Source organism: Myotis nattereri (assembly GCF_964212035.1).
Source record: "Myotis nattereri genome assembly, chromosome: 21".
Taxonomy (NCBI): domain Eukaryota; kingdom Metazoa; phylum Chordata; class Mammalia; order Chiroptera; family Vespertilionidae; genus Myotis; species Myotis nattereri.
This window is the reverse complement of record NC_138097.1, coordinates 17,822,027-17,845,608: the sequence shown is the minus strand read 5'-3', so window position 1 is coordinate 17,845,608 and position 23,582 is coordinate 17,822,027. Positions and strand designations below refer to the sequence as shown.

The 23,582-nt window shown below is 49.4% G+C and overlaps 1 protein-coding gene across 1 annotated transcript in view; it reads right to left on the bottom strand.

Moving 5' to 3' along the window:
• LOC308535857 (uncharacterized protein) overlaps positions 1-23,582 on the bottom strand; it is a 56,381-nt gene that overhangs the window by 8,825 nt on the left and 23,974 nt on the right. Inside the window, exons 22-36 of the mRNA XM_081114850.1 lie at positions 23,138-23,265; positions 22,418-22,549; positions 20,047-20,173; positions 19,370-19,502; positions 18,517-18,646; positions 17,798-17,930; positions 15,422-15,550; positions 14,702-14,834; positions 12,326-12,454; positions 11,610-11,741; positions 10,757-10,892; positions 10,087-10,213; positions 9,010-9,047; positions 7,154-7,253; positions 6,251-6,535 (exon numbers count right to left, since the gene is read on the bottom strand). Coding sequence (XP_080970976.1) covers positions 20,137-20,173; positions 22,418-22,549; positions 23,138-23,265 — 297 coding nt within the window. The 3' untranslated portion in view covers positions 6,251-6,535; positions 7,154-7,253; positions 9,010-9,047; ... (8 more) ...; positions 19,370-19,502; positions 20,047-20,136. The remainder of the gene's footprint in view (positions 1-6,250; positions 6,536-7,153; positions 7,254-9,009; positions 9,048-10,086; positions 10,214-10,756; positions 10,893-11,609; positions 11,742-12,325; positions 12,455-14,701; positions 14,835-15,421; positions 15,551-17,797; positions 17,931-18,516; positions 18,647-19,369; positions 19,503-20,046; positions 20,174-22,417; positions 22,550-23,137; positions 23,266-23,582) is intronic.

The window sequence follows — 23,582 nt, the reverse complement described above, 5'->3', positions numbered from 1 at the left end:
TCTTCTTCTATGGATTTATTGCATTAGGACAACGCAGGATAGTGATTAGAAATGGTGACAGAAATGTTCTGTTTTGCTCCCACAATCTCAGGAGGAAAACTTTCAGTATCTCCAACATCAGTGACTTTGCAATTGATTGCTTTTGTAAATTAACCTTTATCTCTTTTTTAATGCTCAGTTATTGGTTTCCCTGAAATTCAGGAGAAATCAGTTTTGTATTTTCTTGAATGCTTTTCTTTATTTTTGAGATGGTCACCTAAATGTTTCCCCTCACTTATGTTACTGTAATGAATGACCCTGATTGGTTTTTAAATTCCTTTTAAAAACAGACTTATTTTGCCCTAGCTGGTTTGGCTTAAGGTCGACTAAACAGTCCCAGGTTGGATTCTGGTCAAGGGCACATGCCTGGTTTGCAGGCTCAATCCCCAGTAGGGGGTGTGCAGGAGGCAGCCGATCTATGATTCTCTCTCATCATTGATGTTTCTCTCTCTCCCTCTCTGAAATGAATTAAAAAAAAAAGTGTATTTAAAATACAATAAAAATAGACTTTTTTTTCCATAATAGATTCAGATTTATAAAAAAGGTGAAGATAGCATAGAGGGTTCCCAAACACCTACACCCCATTTCCCTTAACATTAACATCTTCTATTAGAATGAATCACTGGCCACACAATTAACCCATAGCGACACACTCTTATTCATTAAAGTTTGCACTTTGAGATTTCCCTTGTTTTTACTAAATGTCCTACTGCCATTCCAGGACCCACAGACGATGCCGCCTTATGTTTAACTGGTATGCCTATCGAGGGTTTCCTTGCTTGTGACACTTTCTCAGATTTGTCTTGTTTTGATGGTCCTCTGGTTTTGAGGACAATCGCTCCTGTATTGTGTAGACCAGTGATGGTGAACCTATGACACGCGAACTCATTTTTTTTGGTTGATTTTTCTTTGTTAAATGGCATTTAATATATATAAAATAAATATCAAAAATATGTCTTTGTTTTACTATGGTTGCAAATATCAAAAAATGTCTATATGTGACACGGCACCAGAGTTAAGTTAGGGTTTTTCAAAATGCTGACACGCCGAGCTCAAAAGGTTCGCCATCACTGGTGTAGACTGTCAAGTGGGATTTGTCTAAATGTTTTCTCATGTTTAAATTTTTTTATATATACATATTTTATTTATTGACTTCAGAGAGGAAGGGACAGGGAGGGAGGGAGAGAAACATCCATGATGAGAGAGAATCATGCATCGGCTGCCTCCTGCACGCCCCCTACTGGGGATCGAGCCTGCAACCCGGGTATGTGCCCTGACCGAGAATTGAACCATGACCTCCTGGAGGTTCATAGGTCGACGCTCAACCACTGAGCCACACCGGCTAGGCTATTTATTCAGGGTGTTTTTTTTTAATATTAGTGTGGACTTGTGAATACTGATTATACACTTTGGGCTAGAATCCCATGCAAAGCTACATATTTCGTTCACATTGTGTCAGCTTTAGCCATTGGAAGGTCTTTGGGTTGGTTCCTGTGCAACTTCTGGCATACTTCCATGTGCGTGTGCGTGTGCGTGTGCAGCTCTTCCTTACTTGCTGGCACTACATAATACCCCCAGGTCATCCTTTACATTTTCTGCCCATTCATAGAATCCACCCTGCTTTTCATTGGAGAACGGTACTGGAGACCACGATTCTAGTAACTGCTATCACTGGAATGGCATTGCTTCTAGGCGGTCTCCGCTGCAGAGAAGGGACCTATGGATACGTCCAGCCAATGCATGTGTACACATATATGTACCTATTTCTGTGTAAATACATACCCATGTGGATGTTAAACATGAGATCCCGGCTGGCGGGGCTCAGTGAATGAGTGTCGACCCATCGAGATCACAGTTCGATTCCCGGTCAGGGCACAGGCCCGGGTTGCGGGCTTGATCCCCGGTGTGGGGCGTGCAGGAGACAGCCGATCCATGATTCTCTCTCATCACTGATGTTTCTATCTCTCTCTCCCTCCCTGTCCCTTCCTCTCTAAAATAAATAAAAATATCTTTTTTTTTTTTAAAAAGAAATACCTAACTTGTGTGGAATAAGAAGCTAAAGAGTGAAGGTAAAAATTTCTTTAGCACAGGAGTGAATCATCAATTTTGAGAGCTGAGTTGAGAAAGGAATTTTGAGAAACAACAGGTATCAAACACAGGTAGGATGGGCATTACTACTGAAAATAAAATTAATCTGGAAACTGCCCCCCCCCACACACACAATGGTTACAGGAGGCAGCCGATCCATGATTCTCTCTCATCATGGATGTTTCTATCCCTCTCCCTCCCTCGCTCTCTCTGAAATGAATAAAAACGACTTTAAAAACATTTGTGTATGGTGACGTGCCTTAAAGTCCAATGTCATAGACACACCATCACAGTATCGTACAAAACAGATGCACTGTGCTGTGTCTACTGTCCTTACCCTCCCGCTACAGACACTGGTGATTTCATTGCATTTTTAGTTGTGCATTTCCCAGCATGTCAGATAAGCGGGACCCACTCTGTGCCTCCTTTTCGGACTGGCTCCCTTCACTGAGCAAAATGCATTTAAAATTCACACGTGTCTCTTTCTCTACGTGGATATACCCCAGCAGTGTGGGTGGACTCCTCCCTTCGCCTCCCTCAATTCATTTCTATAAGGATATCTTGGGTTTCTCTCAGTTTCTGGAAATTATGAGTAAAGCTGTTATAAATATTCATGGGCTGGTGCTGGTATGGACATGAGTTTTTAACAAATTTGGGTCAATGCCTAGGAACAGAGTAGCTGGGTACGTTTTTCTTGCCCATCGTGAATGATAGTTTTGTCGCTTGGATCTTCCCCAACTATGGGCGTTGCCAGTTCTTTGGCTTGTGGCCCTCTCCTAGGAGTGGAGGGGCACCTGTTTGTTTAATTCGCATCCCCCTAATGGAAAGCATGGTCCCTCCGGTTATCTGTCATCTGTATACTTCTGTGGGGAGGGGTATATTCAGATCCTAGGCCCACGTCTAGTGGGTATGTTTGTGTGCCTATTGCTGAGTTGTAAGATTTCTTTCTACATTTGGAGAGAAGGCCTTTATCAGATATGCCTTGACAATATCTTCTCCCAATCTGTGTTGAGCTTTTCATCAATGGAACAGTGCCCGTAATTTTAATGAAGTCCTCTTTCCGTCATGATTTGTGCTTTTGGTGTGGCATCTGAGAACGTGTAGCAAAGCCTAAGGCCACACAGACTTCCTCCTTCATTACTCTGCATTGCACGTGGGGTTCTGAGGTCAACCTTGGGTTAACTTTACAATTAATGTCCAGTCTCTCATGCACACGTGAAGGTCTGTGCCTAGCCCCCTCCGTGCAGGTGGACACCCTATTGTTCTGGCATTACTTACTGAAAAGACTTACGTATGGATTGAATTTCCTTGGTGCGGATTTCTCTGATTTCTCTGTTCCCAACTATCGGCCTATGTGTCTACTCGTTTGCCAAGACCGTGCTATCTTGATGACTGGACATTTGTAACGAAAGTTCTGAAATAAGGTAGGGGTGGACCCTCCAAATTTGTTCTTCAGTATTGTGTTGATTCTCCTGTCTTTCTGTAAAACCTTAAGATTAGTTTGTTGATTTCTATCAAATAACCTGTTGGGATGCTCAATGAGATTTCATTGAATCTATAGATTTAATTCAATTTGAGTTGGGCAGAGCTGACCTCTGAACAGTATTGAGTCTTCCAATCCACCATGAACACCGAGGTATTTACATCTTATCCATTACTTGAATCTACTTTGATTTCTTTCATCAGTTTTGTATTTTCTGCACTTAGATCCTATACTTGGTATAAATATATTTATTTATATGGTATTTACATACACATGCACATTTTCTTTGATGTACATGGTTTTTTAAAATTTATTTCGAATTTGCATCCTTTATCCTTGTTCTATGCATTCAGATATTTTTGTTTTGTTTTGCTTTGTAGATTCTTTGGAATTTTCTACATAGCCTTGTTATCTCTGGATAAAAACAGGTTTATTTCTCCATTTTCTTTACTATGTTTTTATTGATTTCAGGGAAAGGGAAAGAGAGATAGAAACTTCCATGATGGGAGAGAATCATCAATCGGCTGCCTCCTGCACACCCATTACTGAGTATCGAGCCTGCAACCCAGGCAGGTGCCCTATATCTCTCTCCCTCTCCTTTTCCTCTCTGATATCAATAAAAATATATTTTTTAAAAAGAAAATGTTTGGAGTCTCTCTGGAAAACAGATCAGCAACAAAGTGCTGGCTAAACCCAAGACACATTCATTAAGATCTGATCCAGTCAAGGATGGGTGATATTTCTACACCTGGCTGGAGTGTCCTGGAAATACCAGTCAGGGAAATTAGTTAGTATAACTCAAATCAAAGGGGGCCATCAAAACTACCAGTATCTGCAAAGGAGTTAGTATGTACTTTGAAAAAAAAAATCTGAAAAGCCACAAGAAAGAGAAAGGAGATCACGTACCCACCCCCAAAACAAAACTTTCAGATACCAAAATATAAATATATATATCAAGTAAGAAAATAAACAGAAAGAAAGCAACCCCATCCCAAAGTGAACATCCGAAACCGTAATTAAAAGGAGAGAAGAAAAAGACGTACCTGGTCCTCGGATAGGAAGACGTATATGATTAAAAACCACTTTTTCCCACAAATTAATTTATTACAGTTGAGGAAATTGCAGTCTAAACTGTAATTTCTTCCAACGAGCAGACACATGAGACAACAGGAGGCAGAAGAAGGGACGCACAGATCACAGAACAAAAATGGAGCCAGTCACAGATGACAATACAGCAACAGTGCGGATGGCATTACAGATAAATGGGCAATTATTGGCAAATAATCGCAAGTCATGGCAAGTAACTTGGCAACGTCACGATTTCAAATTAAAAATTTTTTTCTCATGATTGAAGGATTGGAATTTTAAAGAAAACAGAAAAGAGTTAGAAGTTCACACAGGTGACGAGTCTTATGGAATCGCATAAACAGCTTTCCGAAATGACATGGGACTCAGAAGCCATACAAGCGAACATGGTAGTACTTGGACACAGAACAGTTATACACAGTCTTACAACAGAAACGAGGTTTGAGAGGGTGTGGAAAGTATCTGTAATGCTTGACAATCGAAAGCTTACTGTCCCGATCATAAAGGAGCTCTGCGAAGTAAGAAACAGATGAACCCCCGCCCTCCACCCCCCCGCCACCAAAATTAGACAGAAAGAGGAAATGAAGAGATACAGATGCCTAGTCAAATATGAGAAAATGACCGAACTCAAAAACGAAAGAAATACAATTTAAGACAATAGTTTGGGCTATCCCGTTGGCAAAGATTTCCAATAGGCATGAAATCCATGATCTGGGAGGCCGGGGAAACGTTGGCCATCTTATTGGTTGCCATTGGAGTGGTAACAGTTGGTACCATGTTATTAAGGAAATCTGGTGATAATCTTCAAAACTGAAAATGTGCCTGTTCTGAATCCCAGTATATCAGCGGCTGAGTAATGATGATGATATACTAGGGACAGATGCAAAATTATTCCTCGAGAGGGAGGTCCATTGCGCAGAAATGTGCTGCTGACCTCAGGGTTTGCGAATGAGAGAACATGGGATTATATTCAGTCTACAAAACAGTCATGCCGTCATTCCACAAATGACACAGATGTGTGTTGCTGAAGTAGAAAAAGCTCGTCACGGAAAGGCCGCCTGTGGAAGAACTGTACAATACGGTCCCACTTCCAGAGCCCCCTCCCAAAACAGCCTGCGTGTGCGTGTGCGTGTGCGTGCGCGTGTGTGTGTGTGTGTATGTGCAAAACTCCCTTAGTAGAGATAGAATTAGGGCCCGGCTCATGTAGCTCAATGGTTGAGCATGAACCTACGAACCAAAAGGTTCCGGTTCGATTCCTGGTCAGGGCACATGCCTGGGTTGAGGGCCTGATCCCCAGGAGGGGGTGTACAGGAGGCAGCTGATCAATGATTCTCTCTCATCATTGATGTTTCTCTCTCTCTCTCTCTCTCTCTCTTTCCCTTCCTGTCTTAAATAAAAAAAAAATTTTTTTTTTTAAAAAGGGAGAATTAGGAGAGAGGAGTGTACTTAATTTATATCTTTAGATCTGCTTTGAAATTTTAGGGGAAAAACCATACAGCATTTCTTTTTAAAAAATGTACCCCTCACCAGCCAATGAAAATTGTCAATTGATACCTATGAGAGCACCGAGGCATTCCATCATTTTGAGTGTCCTGTGCAAATGCTACTTCCTCTTGGGACTGAGTGAAGTGGCAGCCAAGGAAACAGTCACCACGCCCAAAGTAAAGCCTCAGCGATGACAGCCCAACATGACCATTGCTCAGCTAAGCATGTCTTATCTGCAGGAGGGTCCGCAGCGACACGGGACGGCGGAGCAGCTCTGTGTAGAGGAACGGCTGCAGTGTCGTGTGGCCGACGCTGGCGAGGAAGCGACGGCAGCACCCGGAGGAGCAAATCCACCTGCGGGGACACGGAGGGACGTGGCGAAGGTGAGGGACACGTTTTCGAGGGCCAGGAGTCTTGAGGGCACCCTCACACACCCGTCTTCTACGTGTGCTGGGGGGAATCTACCCAGACACACAGGGACAGCCATGCTTGCAGTAGCTGGGTCCACGCTGTGGCCAGAAAAATGCCTTTAAAAATGCCTAAGGTCAGCCTGGCTGGTGTGGCTCGGTGGTAGAGCACTGACCCAGAAACCAAGAGGTCCCCGGCTCCATTCCCAGTCAGGGCACATGCCTGAGTCGTGGGCTGGGTCCCCAGGAGGAGGGGGTGTGCAGGAGGCAGCGGATCAATGTCTGTCCCTGTCTCTCTCACCCCCCGCCTCCTGTCCCCTCTCTAAAAATCAAGAAAAACATATATTTTTTTTTAAAGTGAAGGAAACCCTTCAGAGGCCCAGGACGTGGAGAAAAGCTATGAAGACAGGCGAGAGCAGCTGTCTCTCTCCACGCGTCACACAGTGTGGCCCATGGGCCTCTTAGAATGACCCCGAAGCCACCCACCCCTAGGAGGCTCCCATCAACCTCTCTACCCAGACATGCGTGCTGCCAGGAAGCGAGAACTACTCTGACGAAACCTCACCTGCAGCGGGTGGTTCTGGAACCGCAGGCAGGCCAAACGTCTTGTCTCGGCGATTTATGGGTGGCATCCACGCCCCAAAGCGTTCCCAAGATGTCAGGTTCTGAGGAGGAAAAAGGCCAGCCAGCGTGGGTGCTGGGAAGTCACCCAATATAACGGTACGTAAGAAACGTTCTAATAAATATTCCATGACTTAATTTTTACAACTTCCTGTTATACGTAATTATTAATAGCAAACTACAACGTTTGCTAATGACGATTACTATCATTGTGTTGCATTCATTTCCCTTACGCGCCTTACGCGCAGGCACACCATTTCTCTCCACTAATATTAGCAGCGAATATTTTAGCAGCCCATGGCCACGTCATTAGTCTTGGACTGACTTGTTTGGTGTGCGCAACAGGAAATATTTAGCTTTCGGAGAACAAAAAAAATAGATTTATTTGAATGATGCTTATTCATTTGTGCAGTTATTCAATGTCTAGTAAGTTCATGTTCAAGAAAAATATTTTTATTAAAATGTTCTATTATTTTATGTTAACGATGACTCACTTATTTCATCCCTTTGTATTCAGCATGTCTCTATGGCAATAAACCTACGTTTCTATGAAAATGGAAGCTTTGGTTTTCTGCGGCCCACATAAACTTAAACATTATTTATCTGGCCCATTTTAGCCTTTGAATTTGACATGCTTGATGTACACATAAACCGTACATGAAGACAATTGCGTATAATCTCATTTAACACAAAGCATGTTGAAGTGTGGGGACCCTGTGCTGACACGCCCAACTGTCCCTTCCCCGAGGTCTGACACACACGAGAGAGGCAGGCTAAAAATTATGTCAGCGAGATCAAATGTTTCCATTTCATTCAGACCAAATGTCATAAAACAATTATTTAAAGTATGTCTTCATTGATTTTTTTAAAGGATTTCAGTTATTTATTTTTTAAAATATATTTTTATTGACTTCTGAGAGGAAGGGAGAGAGAGAGAGAGAAACATCAATGATGAGAGAGAATCACTGATAGGCTGCCTCCTGCACACCCCCTACTGGGGATTGAGCCCATAACTCGGGCTGTGCCCTAACTGGAATTGAATCCGGGACCCTTCAGTTCACAGGCCAATGCTCTATCCACTGAGCCAAACCAGGTAGGACTGTTTTCATTGATTTTAGAGAGACAGCAAGGGATATAGAGAGAGAAACATCAATGATGAGAGAGAATCATGGATCGGCTGCCTCCCACATGCCGCCTACTGGGAATCAAGCCTGCAACCCGGGCCTGTGCCCTGACTGGGAATCCAATCTGGACCTCCTGGTTCACAGGTACATGCTCAACCAATGAACCACCCGGCTGGACCATAATTTCAATCTTTTTAACTTCATCCAGTCGCGTTTTATGACTTCGCACAGATCTACCCTAGAGAATGTTCTAGGTGTGTTTGAAAATAATTTGGGTTCTGCTGCTGCTTGGTGACCTAGATATCAGCTCACGTAGGTTGATTAGATTGCTCAAGTTTTCTATAACCCCACCAATTCGTTGTTTAACTGGTCTTCAATTATTAAGAAGAAGGTATTGAAGAGTCCAGTTTTTTTCACTGATTTTCCCTTCGATCCGGTCAGCTATTGCCTTCTGTAATTTCAGACACTGCGGTAGGGTGATTGTGTTGTTTATAACTGTTATATATCCAATCAGAAAGAATGTATGACTCCTATGTTCACTGCAGCATCATGTACAATAACCCAGTTTTGGAAGCAGCCAAGTACCCATCACTACATGAGTGGATAAAAGAGCTGTGGGACATTTACACAAGGGAATACTACATAACTGTAAAAAAAAGAGAGAAAAAAAACTTACCTTTTTGCGACAGCAGGATGGACCTGGAGAGCATTATGCTAAGTAAAATAAGCCAATCAGAGAAAGGTAAATACAATATGATCTCACTTGTATGTGGAATCTAATGAACTAATAAACAAAATAGAAACAGACTTATCGATACAGAGAACGGACTAACAGCTCTCAGAGGGGAGGGGCTCGGTAACAAAAAAAGGTAAAGGAATTGAACAGCTAAAACCCCTCATAGACACAGACAACAGTATGGCGATTCCCAGTGGGAAAGGGAGGTGGGGGAGGTAGAAGAGGGTGAAGAGGAGATAAGTGGTGATGGCAGGAGACTTGACTTGGGGTGGTGAACACACCATACAACATACCAAGCTTGTCAAACTCAAGGACCATGGGCCGCACGCGGCCCACGGTGAATATTTTTGTGGCCCAGCCAATATAACGGGAGGTAAGAAATGTTTTAATAAAAATTTCGTAACTTTATTAATAATGAAATACAACGTTTGCTAATGATGGATTGCTATCACCGTGTTGCATTCATTTCCCTTAGGCGCCTGATGCGCAGGCGCACCATTTCTCCCCACTCATACTAGCAGAAAACATTTTAGCAGCCCCTGGCCACATCATTAGTCTTGGACTGACTTGTTTGGTGTGTGCAACTGAAAATATTTCATTTTCAGAGAACAAAATAAAAAGGTTTATTTGCATTATGCTTATTAATTTGTGCAGTTATTCAGTGTCTGGTAAGTTAATGTTCAAGAAAAAAAATATTACTTTTTATTAAAATGTTCTACTGTTTTACGTTAATGATGACTCCTTTATTTCAGCCCTTTGGATTCAGCATGTCTCTATAGAAATAAACCTACGTTTCTATGAAAATTAAAGCTTTTGGTTTTTTTGCGGCCCACATACACGTAACCCTAGTTCATTTGGCCTGTGTGAGCATTTGAGTTTGACATGCTTGCAATATACAGATGATGTATTATAGAAGTGTACAACTGAAACATACATAATTTTATTAACCAGTGTTCCCCCAATAAATGCAATATAAAGGAAAAAAACTGATTGGCTTGGGCAAAGAAGTCTGTTTACCATCACGAGAGATCCACCGGCGTCCCACAGATCCCGGCCTGCCTCCCTCGGAGGGCACCATCCCAGCAGCGAGCCTCACAGGTTTCCCAGAGCATCCTCATGGGCACGTGTTCGCTGGCAGCCTCACCTGGGAGGGGACGAGAAATCACATCCATGATTGAGAATCGTGCCCAGGCTCTCAGGTAACAAGACTCATGGGAAACGGGCCCCCAAGGGAAGCTGTTCAACTGTCTAACAAGATTCACTTTCCCTAGGGAGTGACTGCGGGGTGTGTGATACCAGCACTGTGACAAGGGAAGCTGTCCCTCACTCCTGTCCCTGGGGCTCTGAACGTGCTGGATGGACCTCAGTTACCGATGAGAACGACGACGGTTGTAGTTCTCACTCATTTTGTTCAGCTCCAAGGAATGTTGGTTTGGTTTTTTTGGGGGAATCATCATCGATCCCAGCACGTTCTACAAAATGGAGCTGCTGGAAGGCGGCTCATTGGGTGAGGCAATGACCTCAGAGTCCTCCTGGGCCTGCAGGACCAGGTCCCACCACTGAGCGAGGAACACTCAGTCCATGTCGGAGGGAAACCCCGTGTGCCATTGGGACACCCAAACAAGCCGCCTCCAGCAGCTCCAAACCCACAAGCTAATGGCTGAGCGAGGAGCAGAGCATCGCTTACCTTCCTGGGGGATCGGGGCTCCGCGCCCACTCAGACCCCTTCCTCGGGGACTCCCAGGGATTCAGGCCATCCAGGCAGACATTGGGCTTCTCGTCTTGGCCGATGCAGACCCTGGCGTTGGGGATGCACCTGAGAACTGGACACAAATCACAGGGGCGTTTGAGTCATGTGCCCAGGTCCTCAGGTAAAATCCCTGCCCCCCTCTTCCCTTTCGTGGGCCTTCATCTGATTGTCCCTAGGCCTGTCCCTGAGGCACGAGTGAGGGCAGGTGTGACTTCCTGTGTGCAGGTGGGTTGAAAATATGGATGCAGGTGGTGGATACAGGCCTCCACATGTGAAAAATGAAGCCCTGTGGGCAGCCTGGTGTGGCTCAGTGGATGAGCGAGGTCTGGCTTAAATATTTAGTCAGGGGACATGGCCAGGCTGTGGGCTCTATCCCCAGTGGGAGACGTGCAGGAGGCAACCAATTAAGGATTCTCGCTCATCATTGATGTTTCTCTCTCTCCATCTCCCTTCCTCTCTGAAATCAATAAAAATATATTTTATAACAACTGGTAACCATCACCACGAAAATTCTCTGTGATGCAGAAACACTGGGAGGGCATGCGTGAGTGTGACAAGGGAAGCTGTCCCTCACTCCTGTGCCTAGGGTATGGAATGTGCTGGACCTCAGTAACCGATGAGAACGACGACGGGTGTAGTTCTCACTCATTTTGTTCAGCTTTTCCAAGGAATGTTGGTTTGGGTTTTTTTTTGGAGGGAGTCATCATCGATCCCAGCACGTTCTGGACACAGGGCCTTGGCCCAGACACACAGTTCCAATTGGTTGACCTTGGGACAGAGAAAGGCTCACCTTCCTGAGCACCCGGGGGCATGAGGCCCACCCAGGGCTACTCGTCCTCCAGGCCCGCCCACGTCCGACCACCAGGTAGAGAGCAAGGTGGTCCCTTCTAGGCAAACGAGAGACCTTTCATGATGACACCACCTGTGGAGTGAAGAGAAACCACATGCACATTTGAGAAACTCATTCAGCTTCTCAGGTGACATGATCCATACCACCCTTTCCCCAGGTAGAGCCTGCACCTGTCCCTCATTCCTCTATTTCTTAGGGGTGAAGAAGGGCGTGTGTGACACCATGCGGTGGGCAGGAGGCAGCTGGGCTGATGCCCTGGGAGGTGCCTGATGAGTGTGCCGAGGGGAAGCTGTCTCTCACTCCTGTCCCTGGGGCTCTGAACGTGCTAGACATCAGTTTCCAATGAGAACGACGACGGTATGAGTTCTCACTCATTATGTTCAGCTCCAAGGAATGCTGGTTTGGGTTTTTTGGGGGAATCATCATCGATCCCAGCACGTTCTAAAAAATGGAGCTGCTGGAAGGTGGCTCATTGGGTGAGGCAATGACTTCGGAGTCCTCCTGGGTCTGCAGGGCCAGGTCCCACCACAGAGCGAGGAACACTCAGTCCATGTCGGAGGGAAACCCCGTGTGCCATCGGGACACCCAAACAAGCCGCCTCCAGCAGCTCCAAACCCACAACCTAATGGCTGAGCGAGGAGCAGAGCATCGCTTACCTTCTTGGGGGATCCCGGCTCTGTGCCGACTCAGGCCCCTTCCTCGGGGACTCCTGAGGACTCAGGCCATCCAGGCAGATAATGGGCTTCTCATCTTGGCCAATGCAGGCTCTGGCGCTGGGGCTGCACCTGAGAAGTGGACACAAATCACAGGGGCGTTTGAGACATGTGCTCAGGGCCTCAGAAATGAACCCACCTCATTGCCCCCCGTCTTACGGGGCCTGTGCATCCCTCACATGTTTCTCTCCCTGAGAAATGAGCGGCGGGTGTGGCGCCATGTGTGCAGGTCGGACAGCTGATAGGTCAGATGTGTTGTGGGCAGCAACCTCCTCAAGGGAAACATGAAGCCCTGTGCCCAGGATCCTGGACACGCCCCCTGCCTCCCATCAAAAACCGACTGTTTGTTCAACAAACAAAAAAACCACAAATTCTTACTTCCCACGAAGTCATAACAAAAAGCACCCGCGTTCTAAGAACATGCCCCTAAAAAGCCTAGATGGCCCTCAACTTGGACATTTTGTCCCTGAAAATGGCCACCGGTCAAATACACGTACAGGAAACGAGTGGAATCAGGAACTAACCACCCACACAGAGACGGGCACCATGAGCACACGGGCTACATGTATGCAGCCTCCCTTAAGGAGACCAGCCACATCGGGCCAGGCACACTTTCATGGAAACCAAGACAGTGCCCCTCAGGGGACAAAGGGAGAGCAGCCGGTGTCTGTGGTCCTCATCAGCTATCTCTGTGAACACTGCCCCGTGGGCAAGGCCACATTCGCATCTGGAAACCACACGTTCCCAGGCATAGAACTCAGGCTCCGACCTGCCAGGAAACCTTGAAGCACCTACAGGGTCTTTTAGAAGTAGCATCCTCAGCAAGGCTCCTTTGGCTCAGGGGTGGAGCCTTGACCCAAGAACCAGAAGGTCATCATGGTTCGATTCCCGGTCAGGGCACATGCCCGGGGTTGCTGGCTCCATCCCCAGTAGAGGGCATGCAAGTGGCAGCCAACCAATACATGTTTCTGCCTTATCACTGATATTTCTACCTGTCCCCCATCCTCTCTGAAATCAATCCTATATAATAAAACTCTAAGAAGATGCTAAGTGTCCAGTCATCAGGTCGTCCGTTCAACGAATCAAATCATAATATGCTAATAATAAATATGTTAAGGCTGCTCAACCACTTGCTATGATGCACACTGACCACCAGGGCTCAGACATTCAACTCAGGAGTTGTCTCCTGGTCTTCAGTGCACTCCCACAGGAGTAGAGCCTCTCTGGCAGAAGCCAGGATCATGGCTGGTGAGCACAGCAGCGGTGGTGAGAGCCTTTCCCGCCTTTCCAGCAGCACTAAGGATGTCCACAACCAGTTTAGGGATTGGGCCTAAGCCTTCAGTGGAACATCCCCTGAGGGCTCCCAGACTGTGAGAGAGTGCAAGCTGGGAGGAGGGACACCATGCTGAGTGCACGAATTTAGTGCACCGGGCCTAGTAAATCTATATTTAAAAAATGAAATCAAATCCATGGGAAGCAGAAGGCCTCCCTCAAAGCAAACAGAGACAGTACGTGGCATGGAAGGACATGGAGTCCACCTCAACCTGCCCTCCTCTTGCATCCCTGTCCGGGCCATCAACCACCAGCAGCATCACCTCAGAGCTGGGAGCCCAGCAGACCACATGCATGTGGGCGAGGGCGAGGGTTACGGGTAGGATGTCACAACTGCAGCACCAAGGCCAGCTATCAGCAACGTACCCCCAAAACACCTCAGGGAACTCACTGTTCCTCACCAAGTCCATAGGCCAGAACAGCTATCGCTACCAGCAGGGAAATGGGGCCTAATCAGGAGGCATGCAAGTATTGTCGTTTGGTACCCAGATCAGAGCTGCAGGGGCTACCACGGCAGAGGAAAGAAGGCCAACACAGATCGACACACACCATGAGTCCCTGGGGCAAGGCCCCGGCCACACCCTCCAAAGTACTCCAGAGGAGGTGCCCGAGGGCCACCGTACCAACACAGCCCACACATACCAACCAGAACCGTTCCTTCAGGGCCACCCAACGTGGTGGAGAGGCCTGTGACCCTCAGAGAGAACAGGCTGAGATGTGGACGCCCTAGGCGGTGCCTGCACGAGTGTGACAAGGGAAGCTGTCCCTCACTCCTGTCCCTGGGATATGGAGAGTGCTGGACCTCAGTAACCGATGAGAACGACGATGGGTGTAGTTCTCACTCATTTTGTTCAGCTTTTCCAAGGAATGTTGGTTTGGGTTTTTTTTTGGAGGGAGTCATCATCGATCCCAGCACGTTCTGGACACAGGGCCTTGGCCCAGACACACGGTTCCAATAGGTTGACTTTGGGACAGAGAAAGGCTTACCTTCCTGAGAGCCCCGGGGGCATGAGGCAGACCCAGGGCAACACTTCTTCCAGAACCTGCCCTGTCCGACGCCCAGGTAGAGAGCAAGGCGGTTTCTTCCACGCAGATGAGAGACATTTCATGAGGATGCGACCTGGAGAGTGACGAAAAACCGCATGCACATTTGAGAAACTCATTCGGCTTTTCAGGTCACATGATCCACACCACGCTTTCCCCAGGTACAGCCTGCACCTGTCCCTCATCCCTCTATCCCTTAGGGGTGAGATCGGCGTGTGTGACACCATGAGGTGAGCAGGTAGGCAGCTGGGCTGATGCCCTGGGAGGTGGATGATGAGTGTGACAAGGGAAGCTGTCCCTCACTCCTATCCCTGGGGCTCTGAACGTGCTGGATGGACCTCAGTTACCGATGAGAACGACGACGGTTGTAGTTCTCACTCATTTTGTTCAGCTCCAAGGAATGTTGGTTTGGTTTTTTTGGGGGAATCATCATCGATCCCAGCACGTTCTAAAAAATGGAGCTGCTGGAAGGTGGCTCATTGGGTGAGGCAATGACTTCGGAGTCCTCCTGGGTCAGCAGGGCCAGGTCCCACCACAGAGCGAGGAACACTCAGTTCATGTCGGAGGGAAACCCCGTGTGCCATCGGGACACCCAAACAAGCCGCCTCCAGCAGCTCCAAACCCACAACCTAATGGCTGAGCGAGGAGCAGAGCATCGCTTACCTTCTTGGGGGATCCCGGCTCTGTGCCGACTCAGGCCCCTTCCTCGGGGACTCCTGAGGACTCAGGCCATCCAGGCAGATAATGGGCTTCTCATCTTGGCCAATGCAGGCTCTGGCGCTGGGGCTGCACCTGAGAAGTGGACACAAATCACAGGGGCGTTTGAGTCATGTGCTCAGGGCCTCAGAAATGAACCCACCTCATTGCCCCCCGTCTTACGGGGCCTGTGCATCCCTCACATGTTTCTCTCCCTGAGAAATGAGCGGCGGGTGTGGCGCCATGTGTGCAGGTCGGACAGCTGATAGGTCAGATGTGTTGTGGGCAGCAACCTCCTCAAGGGAAACATGAAGCCCTGTGCCCAGGATCCTGGACTCGCCCCCTGCCTCCCATCAAAAACCGACTGTTTGTTCAACAAACAAAAAAACCACAAATTCTTACTTCCCACGAAGTCATAACAAAAAGCACCCGCGTTCTAAGAACATGCCCCTAAAAAGCCTAGATGGCCCTCAACTTGGACATTTTGTCCCAGAAAATGGCCACTGGTCAAATACACGTACAGGAAACGAGTGGAATCAGGAACTAACCACCCACACAGAGACGGGCACCATGAGCACACGGGCTACATGTATGCAGCCTCCCTTAAGGAGACCAGCCACATCGGGCCAGGCACACTTTCGTGCAAACCAAGCCAGTGCCCCTCAGGGGACAAAGGGAGAGCAGCCGGTGTCTATGGTCCTCATCGGCTATCTCTGTGAACACTGCCCCGTGGGCAAGGCCACATTCGCATCTGGAAACCACATGTTCCCAGGCGTAGAACCCAGGCTCCGACCGGCTAGGAAACCTTGAAGCACCTACAGGGTCTTTCAGAAGTAGCATCCTCAGCAAGGCTCCTTTGGCTCAGGGGTGGAGCCTTGACCCAAGAACCAGAAGGTCATCATGGTTCGATTCCCGGTCAGGGCACATGCCCGGGGTTGCTGGCTCCATCCCCAGTAGAGGGCATGCAAGTGGCAGCCAACCAATACATGTTTCTGCCTTATCACTGATATTTCTACCTGTCCCCCATCCTCTCTGAAATCAATCCTATATAATAAAAGCCTAAGAATATGCTAAGTGTCCAGTCAACGGGTCATCAGTTCAACCAATCAAATCATAATATGCTAATAATAAATATGTTAAGGCTGCTCAACCACTTGCTATGATGCACACTGACCACCAGGGCTCAGACGCTCAACTCAGGAGTTGTCCCCTGGTCGTCAGTGCACTCCCACAGGGGTAGGGCCTCTCTGGCAGAAGCCAGGATCATGGCTGGTGAGCACAGCAGCGGTGGTGAGAGGCTTTCCTGCCTTTGCAGCAGCACTAAGGATGTCCACAACCAGTTTAGGGATTGGGCCTAAGCCTTCAGTGGAACATCCCCTGAGGGCTCCCAGACTGTGAGAGAGTGCAGGCTGGGAGGAGGGACACCATGCTGAGTGCACGAATTTAGTGCACCGGGCCTAGTAAATCTATATTTAAAAAATAAAATAAAATCCGTGGGAAGCAGAAGGCCTCCCTCAAAGCAAACAGAGACAGTACGTGGCATGGAAGGACATGGAGTCCACCTCAACCTGCCCTCCTCTTGCATCCCTGTCCTGGCCATCAACCACCAGCAGCATCACCTCAGAGCTGGGAGCCCAGCAGACCACATGCATGTGGGCGAGGACGAGGGTTATGGGTAGGATGTCACAACTGCAGCACCAAGGCCAGCTATCAGCAACGTACCCCCAAAACACCTCAGGGAACTCACTGTTCCTCACCAGGTCCAAAGGCAAGAACAGCTATCGCTACCAGAAGGGAAATGGGGCCTAATCAGGAGGCATGCAAGTATTGTCGTTTGGTACCCAGATCAGAGCTGCAGGGGCTACCACGGCAGAGGAAAGAAGGCCAACACAGATCCACACACACCATGAGTCCCTGGGGCAAGGCCCCAGGCACACCCTCCAAAGTACTCCAGAGGAGGTGCCCGAGGGCCACCGTACCAACACAGCACACACATACCAACCAGAACCGTTCCTTCAGGACCACCCAACCTGGTGGAGAGGCCTGTGACCCTCAGAGAGAACAGGCTGAGATGTGGACGCCCTAGGCGGTGCCTGCACGAGTGTGACAAGGGAAGCTGTCCCTCACTCCTGTCCCTGGGATATGGAGAGTGCTGGACCTCAGTAACCGATGAGAACGACGACGGGTGTAGTTCTCACTCATTTTGTTCAGCTTTTCCAAGGAATGTTGGTTTGGGTTTTTTTTTGGAGGGAGTCATCATCGATCCCAGCACGTTCTGGACACAGGGCCTTGGCCCAGACACACGATTCCAATAGGTTGACTTTGGGACAGAGAAAGGCTTACCTTCCTGTGGGCCCCGGGGGCATGAGGCAGACCTGGGGCAACACTTCTTCCAGAACCTGCCCTGTCCGACGCCAAGGTAGAGAGCAAGACGTTTTCTTCCACGCAGATGAGAGACATTCCACAAGGATGCGACCTGGGGAGTGAAAAAAAACCGCATGCAAATTTGAGAAACTCATTCAGCTTTTCAGGTCACATGATCCACACCACCCTTTCCCTAGGTACAGCCTGCACCTGTCCCTCATCCCTCTATCCCTTAGGGGTGAGATGGGTGTGTGTGACACCATGAGGTGGGCAGGTAGGCAGCTGGGCTGATGCCCTGGGAGGTGCCTGATGAGTGTGACAAGGGAAGCTGTCCCTCACTCCTGTCCCTGGGGCTCTGAACGTGCTGGATGGACCTCAGTTACCGATGAGAACGACGACGGTTGTAGTTCTCACTCATTTTGTTCAGCTCCAAGGAATGTTGGTTTGGTTTTTTTGGGGGAATCATCATCGATCCCAGCACGTTCTAAAAAATGGAGCTGCTGGAAGGTGACTCATTGGGTGAGGCAATGACCTCAGAGACCGCCAGGGCCTGCAGGACCAGGTCCCACCACTGAGCGAGGAACACTCAGTCCATGTCGGAGGGAAACCCCGTGTGCCATCGGGACACCCAAACAAGCCGCCTCCACAGCTCCAAACCCACAAGCTAATGGCTGAGCGAGGAGCAGACCATCGCTTACCTTCCTGGGGGATCGGGGCTCCGCGCCCACTCAGGAACCCTTCCTCGGGGACTCTCTGAGACTCGGGCCATCCAGGCAGACAACGGGCTCCTCGTCTTGGCCAATACAGACCCTTGAGTTGGGTCTGCACCTGAGAAGTGGACACAAATCACAGGGGCGTTTGAGTCATTTGCCCAGGTCCTCAGGTAAAATCCCTGCCCTCCTCTTCCCTTTCATGGGCCTTCATCTGATTGTCCCTAGGCCTGTCCCTGAGGCATGAGTGAGGGCAGGTGTGACTTCCTGTGTGCAGGTGGGTAGCAAATATGGATGCAGGTGGTGGGCACAGGCCTCCACATGTGAAAAATGAAGCCCTGTGGGCAGCCTGGTGTGGCTCCGTGGATAAGCGAGGTCTTGCTTAAATATGTAGTAAGGGGACATGGCCAGGCTGTGGGCTCTATCCCCAGTGGGGGACGTGCAGGAAGCACCCATTAAGGATTCTCGCTCATCATTGATATTTCTCTCTCTCCATCTCCCTTCCTCTCTGAAATCAATAAAAATATATTTTATAACAATTGGTAACCTTCACCACGAAAATTCTCTGTGATGCAGGAACACTGGTAGGGCCTGCATGAGTGTGACAAGGGAAGCTGTCCCTCACTCCTGTCCCTAGGGTATGGAATGTGCTGGACCTCAGTAACCGATGAGAACGACGACGGGTGTAGTTCTCACTCATTTTGTTCAGCTTTTCCAAGGAATGTTGGTTTGGTTTTTTTTTTGGAGGGAGTCATCATCGATCCCAGCACGTTCTGGACACAGGGCCTTGGCCCAGACACACAGTTCCAATTGGTTGACCTTGGGACAGACAAAGGCTCACCTTCCTGAGCGCCCGGGGGCATCAGGCCGATCAAGGGCTACTCTTCTTCCAGAACCGGCCCACGTCCGACCACCAGGTAGAGAGCAAGGTGGTCCCTTCTAGGCAGACGAGAGGCCTTTCATGAGGACACCACCTGTGGAGTGAAGAGAAACCACATGCACATTTGAGAAACTCATTCAGCTTCTCAGGTGACATGATCCATACCACCCTTTCCCCAGGTACAGCCTGCACCTGTCCGACACCATGACGTGGGCAGGTAGGCAGCTGGGCAGATGCCCTGGGAGGTGCCTGATGAGTGTGCCAAGGGGAAGCTGTCCCTCACTCCTGTCTCTGGGGCTCTGAAGATGCTAGACTTCAGTTTCCGATGAGAATGACGGCGGTATGAGTTCTCACTCATTTTGTTCAGCTCTAAGGAATGTTGGTTTGGTTTTTTGGGGGAATCATCAACGATCCCAGCACGTTCTAAAAAATGGAGCTGGCGGACGGAGGCTCATGAGATGAGGCGATGACCTCGGAGTCCTCCTGGGCCTGCAGGACCCGGACCCACCACTGAGCGAGGAACACTCAGTCCATGTCGAAGGGAAACCCCGTGTGCCAATGGGACACACAAACAAGCCGCCTCCAGCAGCTCCAAACCCACAAGCTAATGGCTGAGCGAGGAGCAGAGCATCAGTTACCTTCCTGGGGGATCCCGGCTCCGCGTCCACTCAGGCCCCTTCCTCGGGGACTCCTGGGGACTCAGGCCATCCAGGCAGATAATGGGCTTCTCATCTTGGCCAAGCAGGCTCTGGCGCTGGGCTGCACCTGAGAAGTGGACACAAATCACAGGGGCGTTTGAGTCATGTGCCCAGGGCCTCAGAAATGAACCCACCTCATTGTCCCCCAGTCTTACGGGGCCTGTGCATCCCTCACAGTTTCTCTCCCTGAGAAATGAGCGGCGGGTGTGGCGCCATGTGTGCAGGTCGGACAGCTGATAGGTCGCATGTGTTGTGGGCAGCAACCTCCTCAAGGGAAACATGAAGCCCTGTGCCCAGGATCCTGGACACGCCCCTTGCCTCCCATCAAACACCGACTGTTTGTTCAACAAACAAAAAAACCACAAATTCTTACTTCCCACGAAGTCATAACAAAAAGCACCCGTGTTCTACGAACATGTCAGAAGCCTACATGGCCCTCAACTTGGACATTTTGTCCCTGAAAATGGTCACCGGTCAAATACACGTACCGGAAACGAGTGGAAGCAGAAACTAACCACCCACAAAGAGACGGGCACCATGAGCACACGGGCTACATGTATGCAGCCTCCCATAAGGAGACTAGCCACATCGGGCCAGGCACACTTTCATGCAAACCAAGCCAGTCCCCCTCAGGGTACAAAGGGAGAGCACCCGCTGTCTGTGGTCCTCATCGGCTATCTCCGTAAACACAGCCCCGTGGGCAAGGCCACATTCGCATCTGGAAACCACACGTTCCCAGGCATAGAACTCAGGCTCCGACCTGCCAGGAAACCTTGAAGCACCTACAGAGTCTATCAGAAGTAGCATTCTCAGCAAGGCTCCTTTGGCTCAGGGGTGGAGCCTTGACCCAAGAACCAGAAGGTCATCATGGTTCGATTCCCAGTCAGGGCACGTGCCCGGGGTTGCTGGCTCCATCCCCAGTAGAGGGCATGCAAGTGGCAGCCAACCAATACATGTTTCTGCCTTATGAGTGATATTTCTACCTGTCTCCCATCCTCTCTGAAATCAATCCTATATAATAAAACCCTAAGAATATGCTAAGTGTCCAGTCATCAGATAGTCCGTTCAACCAATCAAATCATAATATGCTAATAATAAATATGTTAAGGCTGCTCAACCACTTGCTATGATGCACACTGACCACCAGGGCTCAGATGCTCAACTCAGGATTTATCCCCTGGTCGTCAGTGCACTCCCACAGGAGTAGGGCCTCTCTGGCAGAAGCCAGGATCATGGCTGGTGAGCACAGCAGCGGTGGTGAGAGCCTTTCCCGCCTTTTCAGCAGCACTAAGGATGTCCACAACCAGTTTAGGGATTGGGCCTAAGCCTTCAGTGGAACATCCCCTGAGGGCTCCCAGACTGTGAGAGAGTGCAGGCTGGGAGGAGGGACACCATGCTGAGTGCACGAATTTAGTGCACCGGGCCTAGTAAATCTATATTTAAAAAATAAAATAAAATCCGTGGGAAGCAGAAGGCCTCCCTCAAAGCAAACAGAGACAGTACGTGGCATGGAAGGACATGGGGTCCACCCCAACCTGCCCTCCTCTCTCATCCCTGTCCTTGCCATCAAACACCAGCAGCATCACCTCAGAGCTGGGAGCCCTGCAGACCACATGCATGCGGGCGAAGGGAGGGTGTTACGCGTAGGATGTCACAACTGCAGCACCAAGGCCAGCTATCAGCAACGTACCCCCAAAACACCTCAGGGAACTCACTGTTCCTCACCAAGTCCATAGGCCAGAACAGCTATCGCTACCAGCAGGGAAATGGGGCCTAATCAGGAGCCATGCGAGTATTGTCGTTTGGTACCCAGATCAGAGCTGCAGGGGCTACCACGGCAAACGAAAGAAGGCCAACACAGATCGACACACACCATGAGTCCCTGGGGCAAGGCCCCGGCCACACCCTCCAAACTACTCCAGAGGAGGTGCCCGAGGGCCACCGTACCAACACAGCACACACATACCAACCAGAACCGTTCCTTCAGGACCACCCAACCTGGTGGAGGGGCCTGTGACCCTCAGAGAGAACAGGCTGAGATGTGGACGCCCTAGGTGGTGCCTGCACGAGTGTGACAAGGGAAGCTGTCCCTCACTCCTGTCCCTGGGATATGGAGAGTGCTGGACCTCAGTAACCGATGAGAACGACGACGGGTGTAGTTCTCACTCATTTTGTTCAGCTTTTCCAAGGAATGTTGGTTTGGGTTTTTTTTTGGAGGGAGTCATCATCGATCCCAGCACGTTCTGGACACAGGGCCTTGGCCCAGACACACGGTTGCAACAGGTTGACTTTGGGACAGAGAAAGGCTTACCTTCCTGAGCGCCCCGGGGGCATGAGGCAGACCCAGGCAAAACTTCTTCCAGAACCTGCCCTGTCCGACGCCCAGGTAGAGAGCAAGGCGGTTTCTTCCACGCAGATGAGAGACATTTCATGAGGATGCGACCTGGGGAGTGAAGAAAAACCGCATGCACATTTGAGAAACTCATTCGGCTTTTCAGGTCACATGATCCACACCACCCTTTCCCCAGGTACAGCCTGCACCTGTCCCTCATCCCTCTATCCCTTAGGGGTGAGATGGGCGTGTGTGACACCATGAGGTGGGCAGGTAGGCAGCTGGGCTGATGCCCTGGGAGGTGCCTGATGAGTGTGACAAGGGAAGCTGTCCATCACTCCTGTCCCTGGGGCTCTGAACGTGCTGGATGGACCTCAGTTACCGATGAGAACGACGACGGTTGTAGTTCTCACTCATTTTGTTCAGCTCCAAGGAATGTTGGTTTGGTTTTTTTGGGGGGAATCATCATCGATCCCAGCACGTTCTACAAAATGGAGCTGCTGGAAGGTGGCTCATTGGGTGAGGCAATGACCTCAGAGTCCTCCTGGGTCTGCAGGACCAGGTCCCACCACTGAGCGAGGAACACTCAGTCCATGTCGGAGGGAAACCCCGTGTGCCATTGGGACACCCAAACAAGCCGCCTCCAGCAGCTGCAAACCCACAACCTAATGGCTGAGCGAGGAGCAGAGCATCGCTTACCTTCCTGGGATCCCGGGTCCGCGCCCATTCAGAAACCGTTCCTCGGTGACTCCCGGGGACTCAGGCCATCCAGGAAGACATCGGGCTTCTCGTCTTGGCTGATACAGACTCTGGCGTTGGGGCTGCACCTGAGAAGTGGACACAAATCACAGGGGCTTTTGAGACCTATGCCCAGGTCCTCAGGTAAAATCCCTGCCCTCCTCTTCCCTTTCGTGGGCCTTCATCTGATTGTTCCCTAGGCCTGACCCTGAGGCATGAGTGAGGGCAGGTGTGACTTCCTGTGTGCATGTGGGCTGTAAATATGGAACAGGTGGTTGGTACAGGCCTCCCCATGTTAAAAATGAAGCCCTGAGGGCAGGCTGGTGTGGCTCAGTGGTCCAGCATCGACCAATGAACCATAAGGTCAGGGTTCAATTCCCAGTTAGGGCATAAGCCCAGGTTTCAG